This window comes from Ruditapes philippinarum, unplaced genomic scaffold, assembly GCF_026571515.1.
Source record: "Ruditapes philippinarum isolate M1 unplaced genomic scaffold, ASM2657151v2 ctg2344_1_1_1_1, whole genome shotgun sequence".
Classification (NCBI taxonomy): domain Eukaryota; kingdom Metazoa; phylum Mollusca; class Bivalvia; order Venerida; family Veneridae; genus Ruditapes; species Ruditapes philippinarum.
In genome coordinates, this window is record NW_026866595.1 from 251,550 (window position 1) to 265,634 (window position 14,085).

Below are 14,085 nucleotides of genomic sequence, written 5' to 3' on the forward strand. Positions count from 1 at the left end.
TATACATGATTGTCTTTACCAGACCTTCTCCAATGTTTTGATATCATCAAAATAATTAACAAATTCTGTTCAACAATCAATTAAATTTATTTATTTTTCTGGCTTTAATTTAACAAACCCCGCACTGTAATCATGTCATATGGCGACTTTTCAGCTTTATTTGTGGAGGAAGACCTCAGAAGATCTCAGGTGCCATGCAGTCAATCTGTCTAGGCTCTATACTGTTGGTAGCTTAATTTCATTTTTGTATTTTGATATTAAAAACCCCTAAAATTTTGAATGGACTGTTCAAAGCTGGGCAATTCCATTCTACATGTTTAAGGGGTTACTTATTATTAATAATTAATAATACATAGAAAAATACATGTATACATATATCACAGGCTTGTATCACATAAATATCACAAATATAAACATGGCTAGACTACGTCCTAAATATCACATGTACACCTTAAAGCAACATGCGTCCAGATTCATGCTAATTTTACATAAAATAATTTGAAAATATTTTAAAAGGAAAATATTGTGAAGTGATCAAAGAAAGTAATTTACACATTGCAAAAGGCACTTACAATCCACTTAAATTACCAAAACGAGGTCAACATATGCAAATATAACCCTTACTGCAATAGTCACGCAGTGGAACTATTGTGATAAATACTACAAAATCGGTCATTAATCGCACTTAACATGTAAATTATTGTTAGAATTTTGAATCTTTATACTTTTCCTAAAATCTTAGTACATTTTTCTCAGGTTTGATTTTATCGAAATATTTTTGCTCATCTGGAGACGTGCAGTTGATTTCCTCAATATATTTTGACTCATCTGGAGGCGTACAGCTTTAACAACCAGTACAATACAAGGTAAACAAATGCAAAAATGATGTGTCATAAATCAATTTACGTTCAGGTATTTCACAATCTAAATATATGAACCAGAGCTTACATAACTACCCAAACCTTTTACAAGAGCCCCTATGCCTAACTGTTATTTTTTTTTAATTACAATCTACTAGGAATCATAACACAAATGTTCTTCTAATTAAATACCATAGATCCCACCTAATAACAACTCATCTTTTTCAGAATATTTAACAAGTTTCCTCAAAAACCATAGCTAATTTTTCTGTATTGTTATTTCTTAACATTTTCTATAACAAAAACTAGAGAGTGTCATTGGCCAAAACAATAAGTTGCAAAGGCCAGTGTTTCTCTAATTCAATTTTAGTAACAAAGAAATAATAAATTATTCAAAATCGGCGTACCTAAGCATGTTTTACCACATACATAGTGACTTACTTTTTTAAAGCCCACAAATACCTCTCCACCCCTTCAGTAAAAGTAATAGTATAACAAAAAATCTCCCTAAAATACAATACAGAATAATAAAATTAGAAAAGCATAGACCAAAAGCAAGCCTTCATAAAAAAAACAACGAAAGATTATTGTTGAAAATACCATGAAAATAAATAGTTTGTAACAACAATAAAAAGGTAACGTTCCTACACGAGAAGAGGTAATGGATAAATAAGCATTAATGAACACGATATAACTGTAAAATAAAAGCACTAAAATACGTGCCTGTACTTAACACAACCAAAATAGGTCATCTGTACTGCCAGACGGACAGTGTGCTTGATTATTCTCAGTGCTTGATAGTAATATCAAAGTTGGGACAATGCACAGAGTTTGAAAGGGACATAATTCGAAGAAAATCAATTGTTAGAGTTATGGGCCATAGAAAGTGACCTACAATTATTATCACACAGATGAGTGTAAAGTTTTGAGCTTAAACTTTCTGTAAGAATTAATATGATGTTAAATCTTATGCAAGTGTTATGCCAACGTCAGGGTGTTGAGGACATGGCTGTTAAATCTTTAGCTCAAAATAAAATATATACATGTATAAAATATATACATGTAATCAGATCTTGTTGGCAAATAAGAAATACAGGAATATTTTTCAAGATGTGCAACCATTTATAAAATTATTAATAACGACAACTGCAAATGGGTTTTTATAACCTTTTATGTCTTGTTCTGAAAAGATCTTTGAACGAAATAAAATATGTGTGACGTATGTAATAGTGTGGCACAAAGGGATTTTGCTAATAATTTAAAGATAACACGTCCTCCAATACTCAAGATACTGAATCGGACACCGTCTTTAATAATTCTTCCTTCGGCATGGATTTTACGTCCTCCATCAACGATTTCCGGAGCTGTTCGATCTCTGCTGAATCTTCCGGTAAAATCACAGTCGGACGCACACTGTCATTTTCTGCAGATTTGAGATGTTCAGTCTCTCCGGCACTTAATGCAGCCGATTCAGTCTCTGTTTTAGTGATCGGTGCACTTCCTGGACGAACTTTCGGCTGTCGTTGCTTGTCTTCGATCTCCTTCAAACCGGGGGTAAGGCTTACTTCAGCTTTATGTTTAGACTGCAACATTTTCTAAAACAAAAATACATCATGTTGTTTTCATTTTTATTGTTTATAAAAATGAAACACCTAGAGGATTTCAATTAGTGTAAATTTTATCAATACGATAAGATATGAAACCAAAAAGAATATTTATTATTTAACACAGTTACTTTAATACATATGGGTACACTTATGGAAACATATGTTTACTGTATAAATATAAGTGTTGGCAAAGGTTTAAATTTCACTTATTTCTCAATCATAAATTTAAGATTGTTGCAAAAATAAATGTTCACCAAGTACAGGGTCATTCATAATATCTGATATACTTTTTAAATATAATAGCGTTAATATCATCAAACATAGGTGTACAATATTCACATTTCTTTTGAAACCATATCAGATATTATAGCATAAAATCGGCTATTTTTCCCTTTTTTGCCCATGTTATAATGGGACCAAAACCATGTGTTAACATAGTCACGGGCTATTGTTATAGCCCAGTTTTACATATGCGCAATACATACAGGGCCCAGTAAACAAACAAAAAAATGACAATTTGGCCTTGTTTGCCAAAGAGACATGCGCTTTTCTTATATTGAAATAATTGATTCGAGGGCATCAATCGCATAAGTAACAGCGAGCAGCATTCAAGTAACTATGACGGAAATACGGCGTATAGACATCACCGCTAATCTTAGTTGTCGCCCTTTCTAAGAAACGGACCGTTGTCAATGTAAACAAACCCTCCGAGTAACTTACAAAACAAGATAACACAAAATGAATATGAGAAAATGTTGTTTTATTGATGTTTATATTGATAATTGTTCTTTATATTTCTTTGAGAGAAAAATGTTTAGTGCCTGATTTTTTTTATAAACTTGTGTGCTTGAAAAAAAACTGATTCTGATCAGACTGATGTCACGTACTGTTCTTTTTTCTACCGTCAATCAGAAATAATTCTAGGAATTTCTGACGGTCATGTTTTGTCTTGTGTAGAGTGATTCAATGTGTATTTTTTCTTAAGTTAATAAATTCCCAATGTTAAGCTTTGTTAAATCAATTAAAATTCGAAATTTCGTTCGATTCTGGGCATTTGTATTTCCAAAGATGTTGGCCCCGGAAAAATAAAACGCATATGTAAAACATGTAGAATTGGATAAATACCGTCCAAGCACAAGGATTTAATGTATGTGTTTTGTATTTAATCGACATCATGAATCTGTTTTAAAATTTTATGCTATAATAGCATCAACGCACGTTTATTTCGTGTTATAAAGTCTGCAGAGTCCCTCAGAACTGTTGGAGCCCTCGCCCTACTGGGCTCGGGCACCAACCGTTCCTCGGGACTCTGCAGACGTTATAACACGGAAAAACGTGCGTTAATAAAAAAACCCTATATTATGAATCATCCTGTATTCATATTGATTTAATAAAATTAAAAGTCGAAATTCCAAATTTTATCGTCACCAATAAGTCTGAAAAGTTAATTTCATGAAATTTTGCCCTTGTGAAAATATCAGACTTTACAATACAAGGTTTTAAAATACAGAGTGGTAACTTCATGACCTAAGAACATAATTAAGAAAAGAATGAACCCTTGATTAACCAACTTTAGATAAAAATACAAAATGTAACTGAGTCACACTGAAGTCTAATCACATGACATAAGATCATATTTCAGGGTCATGTGATTTAGCATGAATATACTTGAAGTATTATTATGTTAAAGCCCACTTGACTTTTTTTTAATTTCCTTAACTTTATGTTCTATTCTATTTTTATAAAATCATTGAAGCAGAAACAATTTTTTGAATGGAATGTTTTCCCAAATATTAAATGAAAAAATTCATTTTTTCCTCTCATTTTTACATATCTGTCCTGAACAAGGGGAAGAAAACGAAATTATAATTCATTATAAATTATCTTTTCACTTCTGTAACTTTCTAGTGTATGTACTTTGCACAATTTCAAAAAAAGTCTATTATGAAATCCCTTTCTAAAGTGAAGTTTAGAAACCTAGAGTGACATTTGAACATATAACGTGATACACGTACATGCATGGTTTCTTTGGCTGTCATAACGCGTTCCTGACGATCTCTCTCGAACAAAACTTTCTCTTCATAAAGCTCACCACATTTGCTTACATACAAGCGTCTAAAATAAAGAAAAAACATTTAAACATATCTATATTTGTGCCTACATGCTTTTGTAGTTTATTTCTATCAATATCATTATAAGGGAAAAGAAATTTACACAACACATTTTTGGACTTTGCTCGGCAATGATGTCACATGCCACAGAAGCTCAGGTATGGCGAATATACATATGAAACAAATTATGCAGTTGGTAATTGAGGTTTATTTAAAGTACCTAAAATTCAACAAATGTGAAACAAGAAATTTAAGAAAACACAATTTACAGCAAGTGTTTGTCATTCATAAAAAAATCTGCCTAATTTGTTTTCCTAAAAAACAAGAGCTGTCAGTAAGACAGCCCGCTTAACTATTCTACATGCTTGGCAGTAAAAAAGGGTTATAACTCTGTAAAAAGTTGAAACAGAATTATAGGACCTGCGCCCATCATGTAAGATAATCACACACAAAAAGTGTGTGAAGTTTCAACCAATTCCCTACAGTAGTTTGGGAGAGATCAAATTGCACATAAAAACTTAAAACCAAAATGTTACAGTGACGCTGACAAGGGGATGAGTACAATTGCTCTCTCTCTCTACTCTTTGAATAGTCGAGCTAAATAAAACCAATTATCAATATCATGATAGAGCTGTGCCAGCTGCTATAAAACAAGTGAAAACTTACTTTATTAAAAAAACTTGCCCCTCTCAGCAACTTTGAGGGCTAAGGAGACTTTGCATTCTTTCATGTGAGGAAGCTATCCAGCTAGCTTACAGAATGTCGGTGGCTCTACTCAGGTGCCTGTTTGTGCATAAAATAATGCACAGAAGGGGCACCTGAGGTCTTCCTCCACCAGTAAAGCTGGAAAGTTACCATATGACCTATACTGTGTTGGTGCGATGTAAAACCCAACCAAAAACAATAAAACTTACTTTAACTCTGTGTTCTGAGTCATCAGCTCATCTATTTTTGCCTTGTATTTTTCATCTACTTCTTGAACTTTCTGATCAAACTGTTCCTCAAATGCAAACAACCGAACTTTCTGTAAGAAGAAGGAATAAAAATATTTATTTATCTTTGTGTTGGTCCCTGTTTTCCATTGATATCAAGCATGTTTAGGGGGACTTAGATATAGCAACGTTACTAATGTCAAATGACCGTTTCCTAGGTGTCATAACTAGTAATTACATGAGCGTGAATTGAAGAAGTCTGCAAAGAATCTCTCCTGTTGAGGGAAGATCACCATTTTTTTTTTATAGAGTTATTTTTTTTTTAAATAAATTTTTATGTACATAATTCATTAATTTTGGTTAAGGCTACACTGATACTTTACTGATGGCTCTGTTAGTTTTCTTAACCAGACCAACACTGCCTAACTTGCATAATAGACTAGCGCAGCTATGAATCTAAGTGCCAACTGTCATCTTAATGGTTTCAATCTAGTTTTTTGTAGCCAACATTATAATTTCTAGTCAGTCATAAAGGATCCAAAGACTTAACAAGGATATAGTTATACAAAATGTATATCTAATTGGTGTTAATTCTGAAAGCTTAAATACAAACCGTATCTGTGAGCGTAGTTGTAATTTTGGCTAGTTGTTGACATGTCTCATTGTATCTCTCTGTCACGATGGCTAACTCCACCTTTGTTTCCTGTAATATATATAGAACATACTAGTATCTAACTCCGCCTTCATTTCCCATTATATATAGAATACATAGCTAACTCCGTCTTTATTTTCTGTAATGTATAAAGAACATAGCTAACTTACTCTACCCTTGGTATTAGTTTAACATTATTTTATTACAGCTTGACTGTGACAAATATTATGGGCTTAATTAAAATACTCTCAGGTCAGCTTTGCCAAACTGACCAGTATTGGTGCTACATTTTATATCAAAATCCATCGACATTACCCCAGTATGGTTCGAACCACAAACTCCTCGGGTGTAAGACACCTTAACCACTTAACCCTGCTCTCCCCTAAAATCTGAGCCAATCAAGGACAGTCTAACCTACCTCTAGTTCTGCTGTACATTTCTGTAACCTTTCTAAATCTGCTGCTACATTGGAGAACTTTCTTATTAAACTCTGAAAACAAAAATAAGAAGATAAGAATCTGAATAAATAACTCTCACCTATAAAGAACATTAACATCAAGCTTTGACAAAATAACTTTGCAAACTAAATGTGCATAAAAGATTGTACTTGTGGATGGTACTTTGGCATATTGATTCTATTTTTCATTCTGATTTATTTTTATTTACAAAGTGCAAATTGAAAAAGAAATCAACAAAAAACTTTCTCACTTAAAAATACCTGAAATGCTATATGAAATGCAATAACTGACTTTTTAAGATAGTGTTGTGCCTAAGGTATCATTAACTATTAAATATCAATAAAAAAAAATTTGAATGTATTGTAAAACATATTCTTCCTACTTAAATTAAACCCTCTCGAGTTTGGTTCCTGTAACTAACCAGAAACTGAATCTTTCAAAACAAAAAACAACATGGTTATGAAACAAGCAGAGCTTAACCCATGATAGCTAGGTTGAAAAAAAAAAAGACACTTAATCTATTAGGTCAACACTATCCATAACATAATATTCTTGCATTAAAACTGCGTGATACTATGCAAATGTATATTTACGGAAAAGAAATCACCCAATAACAAATCATAGGAGCATGCATTGTTTTTGCATTTTTTTTTCTTCAATACTAGTATGCCCGATTTAGGATGCCATGTAAACGTAGCTGATTGCAATGACTTCAGTAATTTCATTATCAAAATAAAAATGTCAAACAACATCACACATGCACATGAAAACCATGATGAATTAGGTTTTTTTTACTAAAAACAAATAACGAGATGCTGAATTAACCGAATCACACATATATTAAAATTCATGCAAGAATAGCACTACTGCACCTTTTTTCATGCACTAACGTTCTGTAGAATTAAAGCCCTGTAACTTTTTATTAAATTCCTTCGCCCTTCAGGCTTACTAATGCACGTTTTTATGCACTAACACATGCAGAAGCCCGCTAACTTTATCTAAGTCCTTGCCCTACAGGCCTGGGCATATAATGCTTCATCATACTTCAGCAGCTAGGTGTCAATGCAAGAAAAAAGGTGCAATAACCCTCTTTCAATAAGTAAAAAAACATTTTTTTTCCATATTCACATAAATATAATTGTAACCAGTTCGTCTTCAAGGTTAGGGAATTATCAAGCTATATGTGAGTTGTTGAGCACTTGACATGTTTCCTGAATTATTTGGTACATTATTAAATAAATGAAAAAGGGGGGTTTCAATAAAGAATTCAAGGGCTTTTTTTTCTGAAAAAGGGTCCAATTGACATAGACATACATTCAAGATGGTTTGTATACAAGACTCAGTGAAATTATAAGGAAATATTAACATACATAGAGTTAAGGAAAATGAAAAGTATATTATCACATCTAAAAATAAAAATAAAAACTGTTATATCAAACTAAAATGAAAAACAAAGCAAAATTTATAAAATGAAAGCAGCAGATTTGTATAATAATTGATTTGTTGGTCATGGATTCTTCGACTTTTCTTTGACCATGACCATATGGCCATAGGCACAAGCATAGTAGAACAACCGACATTCAATAAGCTAGCTGCAAAGGAAGATTCCAACCTCCCTGAACAGATTCGAACCTTTAGTGCAGAAAGGCCAGAAAGGCAAGTGATTTAAATGCAGCATCTGTCACTGATGGACTGCAATCATTTGTAAAAGATCTAGATTTCTATAAAAAACAACTCTTTTTTTTCTATTAAAAAAAAATCAAAATTAATATCTTTATATCTGGTCTTAATCCACTATAGGTAAATATTATTCTAAGCAGAAACAAGATGTTTTCATACAACACAAAATTAATACTCTCGTTTATTATCTGTTAGTAAGTAAGTCTTGAAATATGAAAAACTGAACTCAAAGGTCAGTCATTTAAGGGTCAAGGTCATATTTTAATATACATGTATAAAAATGAAAGTATTGTCAGGATAAATAACGCTGTGTAAAAGTGTTACGGTATATAAGTGTTTACTAATTGTAGGTCGTCCATTTGATGACAAGTGTCACAGGGTGTCAAATATGTGGTGGCTAACCTGGACTTGGGGACTCCCAAAATAGTGTAACGCAACTCACAGTACCAAGTAAGCTACCCAGGCGGGTTACACAATTTAACAGTTTTACACCATGACTGGAGAAGGCTTGGTAGAATTAAGATGTAATGGCCGAGGTTAAAGTTGTCAATAGACAAACGGACAGAACAAAAATAATATGCGTTGCTAACTATCAATTTGCGGGGGGCATTAAAATTTTCTTTTCGAGGCTAAATAAGCAATTAGGTAAGCTAAAACTGAATAAATTATCATCTACATAGTAAAATAAGTACAATGTATTAGATGTCGCTAATAAATGGATGTGATAAGTAGATAAAAGCAGTGCAAAAAAATACAGTATTTATAGATCTACATGTACATTTTAATACTCCTCTATAATAAAAGTAAATAAAATATTAAATGTTAGATAAATGTTATAACAGTGACTTTATCACAGAATATCTTACTTTCTCCAATTCCTGTCGCACAGAAAAGTATCAAACAAAAAATTAACAATACATAACAAAAGCTATCATACAAGAAGAGAGAATTAAAGGGAGGTAAGAACAAGCAAATTTCATATACATATCCCGACAATCATAATTGTAACTACCGTATACTCTCCAATATGCTCCTAAATTAGGGGAAGGTCGTATATTAGTGAATATACGGTATGCCCCTAAATATATTTCTCATCTCTTGCGCTTAAATAGACACTATACATTTAATTTGAAATGAATATAAAAAAAGATTTATCACACAAACCACAGCAAAGGGGTATGATAAAGCCATTTAATAAAAACGATATTACATTAGTGAAATAACTTGATGTGACGTCATTTATGTAATGTACAAACACAGCGTAAAAAAAACTGCTAATTCTTGCTTACACTATAGATGACTCTTTTTAACTATAAACCAGTTGTATTTCTGATATGTGCTAAATAGAATATTATACTTGTATTTATGTAGATTCAATACTTAATATATTGAGGCTCTCATAATATGATTTTATTCAACTCAGTATTAAGTCTGCACTCTTTTAAATATCCTCTTTTTACTGCTCATTTACTTTTTGTAAACCATCTTTCCTTTTGTTTACTTTATTTCACTTTTGCCTTTATTTTAAGTTAACCTTCATGTAATTTAAAAAATAATAAAACTATGTGATCTTACATCCATTTCTCTTTTATTTTCTTTGCGTATTGCATCAATTGCCCTATGTTGATCTTTACTCCATTGACTTTTCTCTAATGCTTTCTCTTGCATGAACTTTTGTTCTGAAATAGTAAAATGAGTCATATAACAAGATCTAAATATATAGATATAATGGCACTAAAAATATAGACATAATGGCACTTTTATTGATACAATAATATATATGATTAATATTGTCATATTATGTCATGTGAGCTGATTTTATGTTTATTTTTTTTTACACTTGCTTAAAATTTAGTTACAACTAAGGGAGGTAATTTTGTCAATTAAGCAAAATACCACATGTTCAAATGTAAGTTGTTTCCCTTGAATGCAAATATAGAGATATTTCCATAAAATTTCAACAAACAGTTTTCGGTACTTTGACGAGTTATATATAATTTTTTATGCAAATTATTATTAACATTATACAACATTTGGAAAAACTAAGTATCCATGGCTGAAAGTTTAAGGTTACAATGCTAGCAATAAATCATGTAATTCTTCTATTTTAAATCTCACAAGATAAATCAAATAATTTAATGCGAGGAATTTATCTAGCTATATTAATTAAAATTATTTCTGGATTATCTTCTGCCTGAAACAATGCACAAATGCACCAAGGCTGTTCTTGCATTATATGGTTGATCAGATTTTACACCAATTGTAAGACATTTTTAATCATATATTGGCAGTCCATCCTCCTAAAGGACTTTCTTAGCAGGACTTTCCAATAATAACCAATTTCTCAGCAAGTGACCGAAAACTAATCAAACATGCCTTCTGAATAAGGGATAAGATGTCAATGACCATTAGGCTCAATATCCGAGATTAATTGTCAAGAGCAGATTTTGTCTTGCCCCAAGGATCGAACCCCTGCGACACCTTTTTTTCAAATCAGATACTCTCCCTATTGAACTTAGTAGTTGGTCATTTAATGACCTGATCAGTGAGAAAAATGTGCAGCCTGACCAGGACTCGAACCCGGGACCCTCGGAATACTGTACTGCGGCTCTACTGACTGAGCTATCCTGCCTCTTACACACTATCTCCCCTAATTAGTGAACAGTTCTGAACCGTGATATCAGTAACAATTAGATTTAAAACAAAACCAATAAAAGACATGCTTACTCATTTCCTGTAATTCTTTATTTTTCTGCGTTTCGAGATCGTTTTTCAGATCTTCTTCTTTCCGTTTCCATTTTTCCTCCGTTTCCTGATGTAGGGACGACTTATAGGACTCAAATGCTCCCTGCAGAAACTCAATCTCCTTTTTCATACGCGCTGAAAAAAATCAAAACAACAATACATAAATATCACATAAAAAAGATGGATTTTTTTGTCCAAAAAAATCAAAATCATGAAATTCAAAGAATAATGAGATATTTTCTAATAATTTCATGGACATTTCATCTTAAAATTCAAGTACTTAAGTTCTATACCACACATCTACATATATTACCATGAACAAAAAAGGTCTGAATATATTTGCAATACACATTATTGTGTTGACTCAGTTATAAGACTTTATTTTTTGGCTTAATTTCATATACTGAATCATATATCTAGACTTATAAGCGGACCATAAATTCCAACTGAATAAAGTGATGCATGAAATCTTTGTGAATCACAATACCCTTACTTTATAATAAGACATTTTTTTTTTGCATAAATATATCAAATGTTGTCCCAAAATGTGCAATAGTGTGTCTAATTAGTGGATCATAACTTTACATGGAACATAATCTAAATACACAAAATTTAATTACAGAACTATTTCCCTTCAGTTTCTATGCTCTCATATGCACCTAATCTGATAAACAGAATCATAAATGCCCATAGAAAATTTATATTAGTTTAACCTACAAAATGAACTGAGAGTAAAGAACATGTTTACAACACATAGCCAGGTCTGAGTATTAAGTAACTCCCCCTCCAGACCCCTCTACAAGCAAGAAAAACAATTATATGAATAAAATCATTTAAAACATAATAAATATCATTAAAATATCACAGATCAATAAATTTTTTTTGAATATATAATATAGTATGTTTTTATTGATCTGTGTTATCAGATATGTTTAATTATGTTTAAGAGGAGTTGGGTACTTGTTACCAACCTGGCTATGCATAATACACCTGCGGATAAAAACAAAGAGTATACCAATTTGAGCTTCAGCATTAGTCTTATAGTTGGTATGTTCTGTTTCCATGGATTTCTTCAACTTTTGTAACTCATCCTCACCTTCCCTTTCTTTATCTCTGTAATTAAGTACCATTCTAAGTGCAGATTTTCACAAATCATGCAGCATTTTAGTAACAGATAAACTGAATCAATTTTAAATTGTTTGGTATAATTATCAGGGGCTTGTCATATAAAAATGCAACCGCCAGTTAGAAAGTAATTGTGTAGGCTGGCCTAATTTTAATACATGTACTGGTGGTATGAACTTATTTTAGTTTGATTGTGTAGGAAGCTATAAGTTTATATAAACACATTCCCAAATCCGATCCTGGAACCAGCCAGTATTGAGTAATAAGACTATAGTTTAATGCTCAAGGAAACAGTGGCTAACCCCAAATTGGGTTTAAACCCATGGTGATAGCCATGATGTGTTAACCACTCAGCCATGATGCCACTGCTAAGAACTTGACAATAACACCATAATTTGTTTTGCAATTTTTATATCACTTAATAATTAAAATGCTGATATTTCAAGATTTCCCAGTTTATGTTTATTGATTGCCTTTGAAAACTAAACCATTTAAGTCTTAGCCTGCTGGCAGCAACTGTGTCTACCCATGTGACCAGCCCAGACCAATATCATGTGGCACATCTGTGATGTTTGATTATGGTCTGCACTGTTTTTTCTATTCAGTTTGCCCTACAAAGGATGAATGGTTTTGTCCTGATTGAAAGATGGGCAAGCCCATTTAAGATAATTAGAGGGGTAAGGGTTAAACATATTATCAACTTACGCTAAAGCATTTCTTCTGGCATTTTCCAACTCCTCGATTTTGTCCTTAAGAAATTCATCTGCCTGAAAGAAAGAAAATTAATGAACATCTCAGGTATAAAGTAAAAGAAAGAAAAGTTTTACACAAAATGTTTCCAACTATATCTTTACTAAACTTGAAGGGTTATAATGGACAGTGTATAATTATATTGTACACTTTGAATTTCATAGTCACAGTCAACACTTACTAAATAATCACCATCATCATCAACATATGCCGGATAAAACAACAAGTAGGACATTACAATCTATCTCATAATGACATTTTAACTTCATCCTTTTTCAAAATAAACTTGCTAATTGAGATCCTAACATGAAAAATTTCAAATGTTTCTTGGAGTTACAGGTAATTAACAAAAATTGTGGACCAGTGGATTGAAGTTAACAATTCTATTAAGATATTTAGACCTTACCTTGAGCTTTGTCTGTTTATGGTTGAGCCTTTCCTCCTCTAGATACAAGGTAAGATCTGATATCCTTTCTTGAAGCTGTGATATTAGGTTATCCCTGAAAATCAATCAGATCTTAAATAAAATGTGATATCAAATTGTCTTTGAAAATCCACCAGACTTAGAGTGGTATCAAAATATTGAAATTAACCTTTACCCTTTGCTACAAGTATAGAGCCATGTCAACCTTCAAGAACGTGCAGTCTGACAAATGAGCCGCGCCATGACAAAACCAACATAATGGGTTTGCGACTAGCATGGATCCAGACCAGCCTGAGCAGTCTGATCAGGATCCATGCTGTTTGCTTACAAACCCTATAACAAGAAGAGAAACTGAGAGCGAACAACATGGATCCTGATCAGACTGAGCGGATGCGCAGGCTGGTCTGGATCCATGCTGGTTGCAAACCTATTATGTTTGTTTTGTCGTGACGTGGCTCAAATGCTCTATAGACTGCCTATCTATATGGCTGCCTTATCTCTTTTTATCTTGATATCTCAAAAATTGATAATGGACAGTTCCAAAATGGAAGCCAAACAAGTTCATTTTAAAAGATCAGCAGGTTAAACTTTAAGCAACCACCAATAAAGAGTCTGGTCAGATATATAGATGTATAAGCTGGCCTGGCTCTATACTGGTGTCATAAATCTGATATAGTGTTATCTGAAAATACAAAATTAACTTATAGAAATTAAACAGCTAAGTGTAATTTTCACACCTTC

The 14,085-nt window shown here is 32.4% G+C and overlaps 1 protein-coding gene across 1 annotated transcript; it reads right to left on the reverse strand.

Moving 5' to 3' along the window:
• Window positions 1-2,014: 2,014 nt before the first annotated feature.
• Window positions 2,015-13,412, reverse strand: LOC132733006 (RB1-inducible coiled-coil protein 1-like; the record flags this gene model as incomplete). The annotated part of the gene is given in 10 exon segments (XM_060719568.1): window positions 2,015-2,455; window positions 4,483-4,582; window positions 5,493-5,602; window positions 6,124-6,213; window positions 6,581-6,652; window positions 9,876-9,979; window positions 11,028-11,180; window positions 12,061-12,158; window positions 12,876-12,937; window positions 13,327-13,412. Coding segments are annotated over 10 exon segments (1,187 nt in total), but the record flags the coding sequence as incomplete, so codon positions are not given.
• Between the last annotated feature and the right edge of the window lie 673 nt (window positions 13,413-14,085).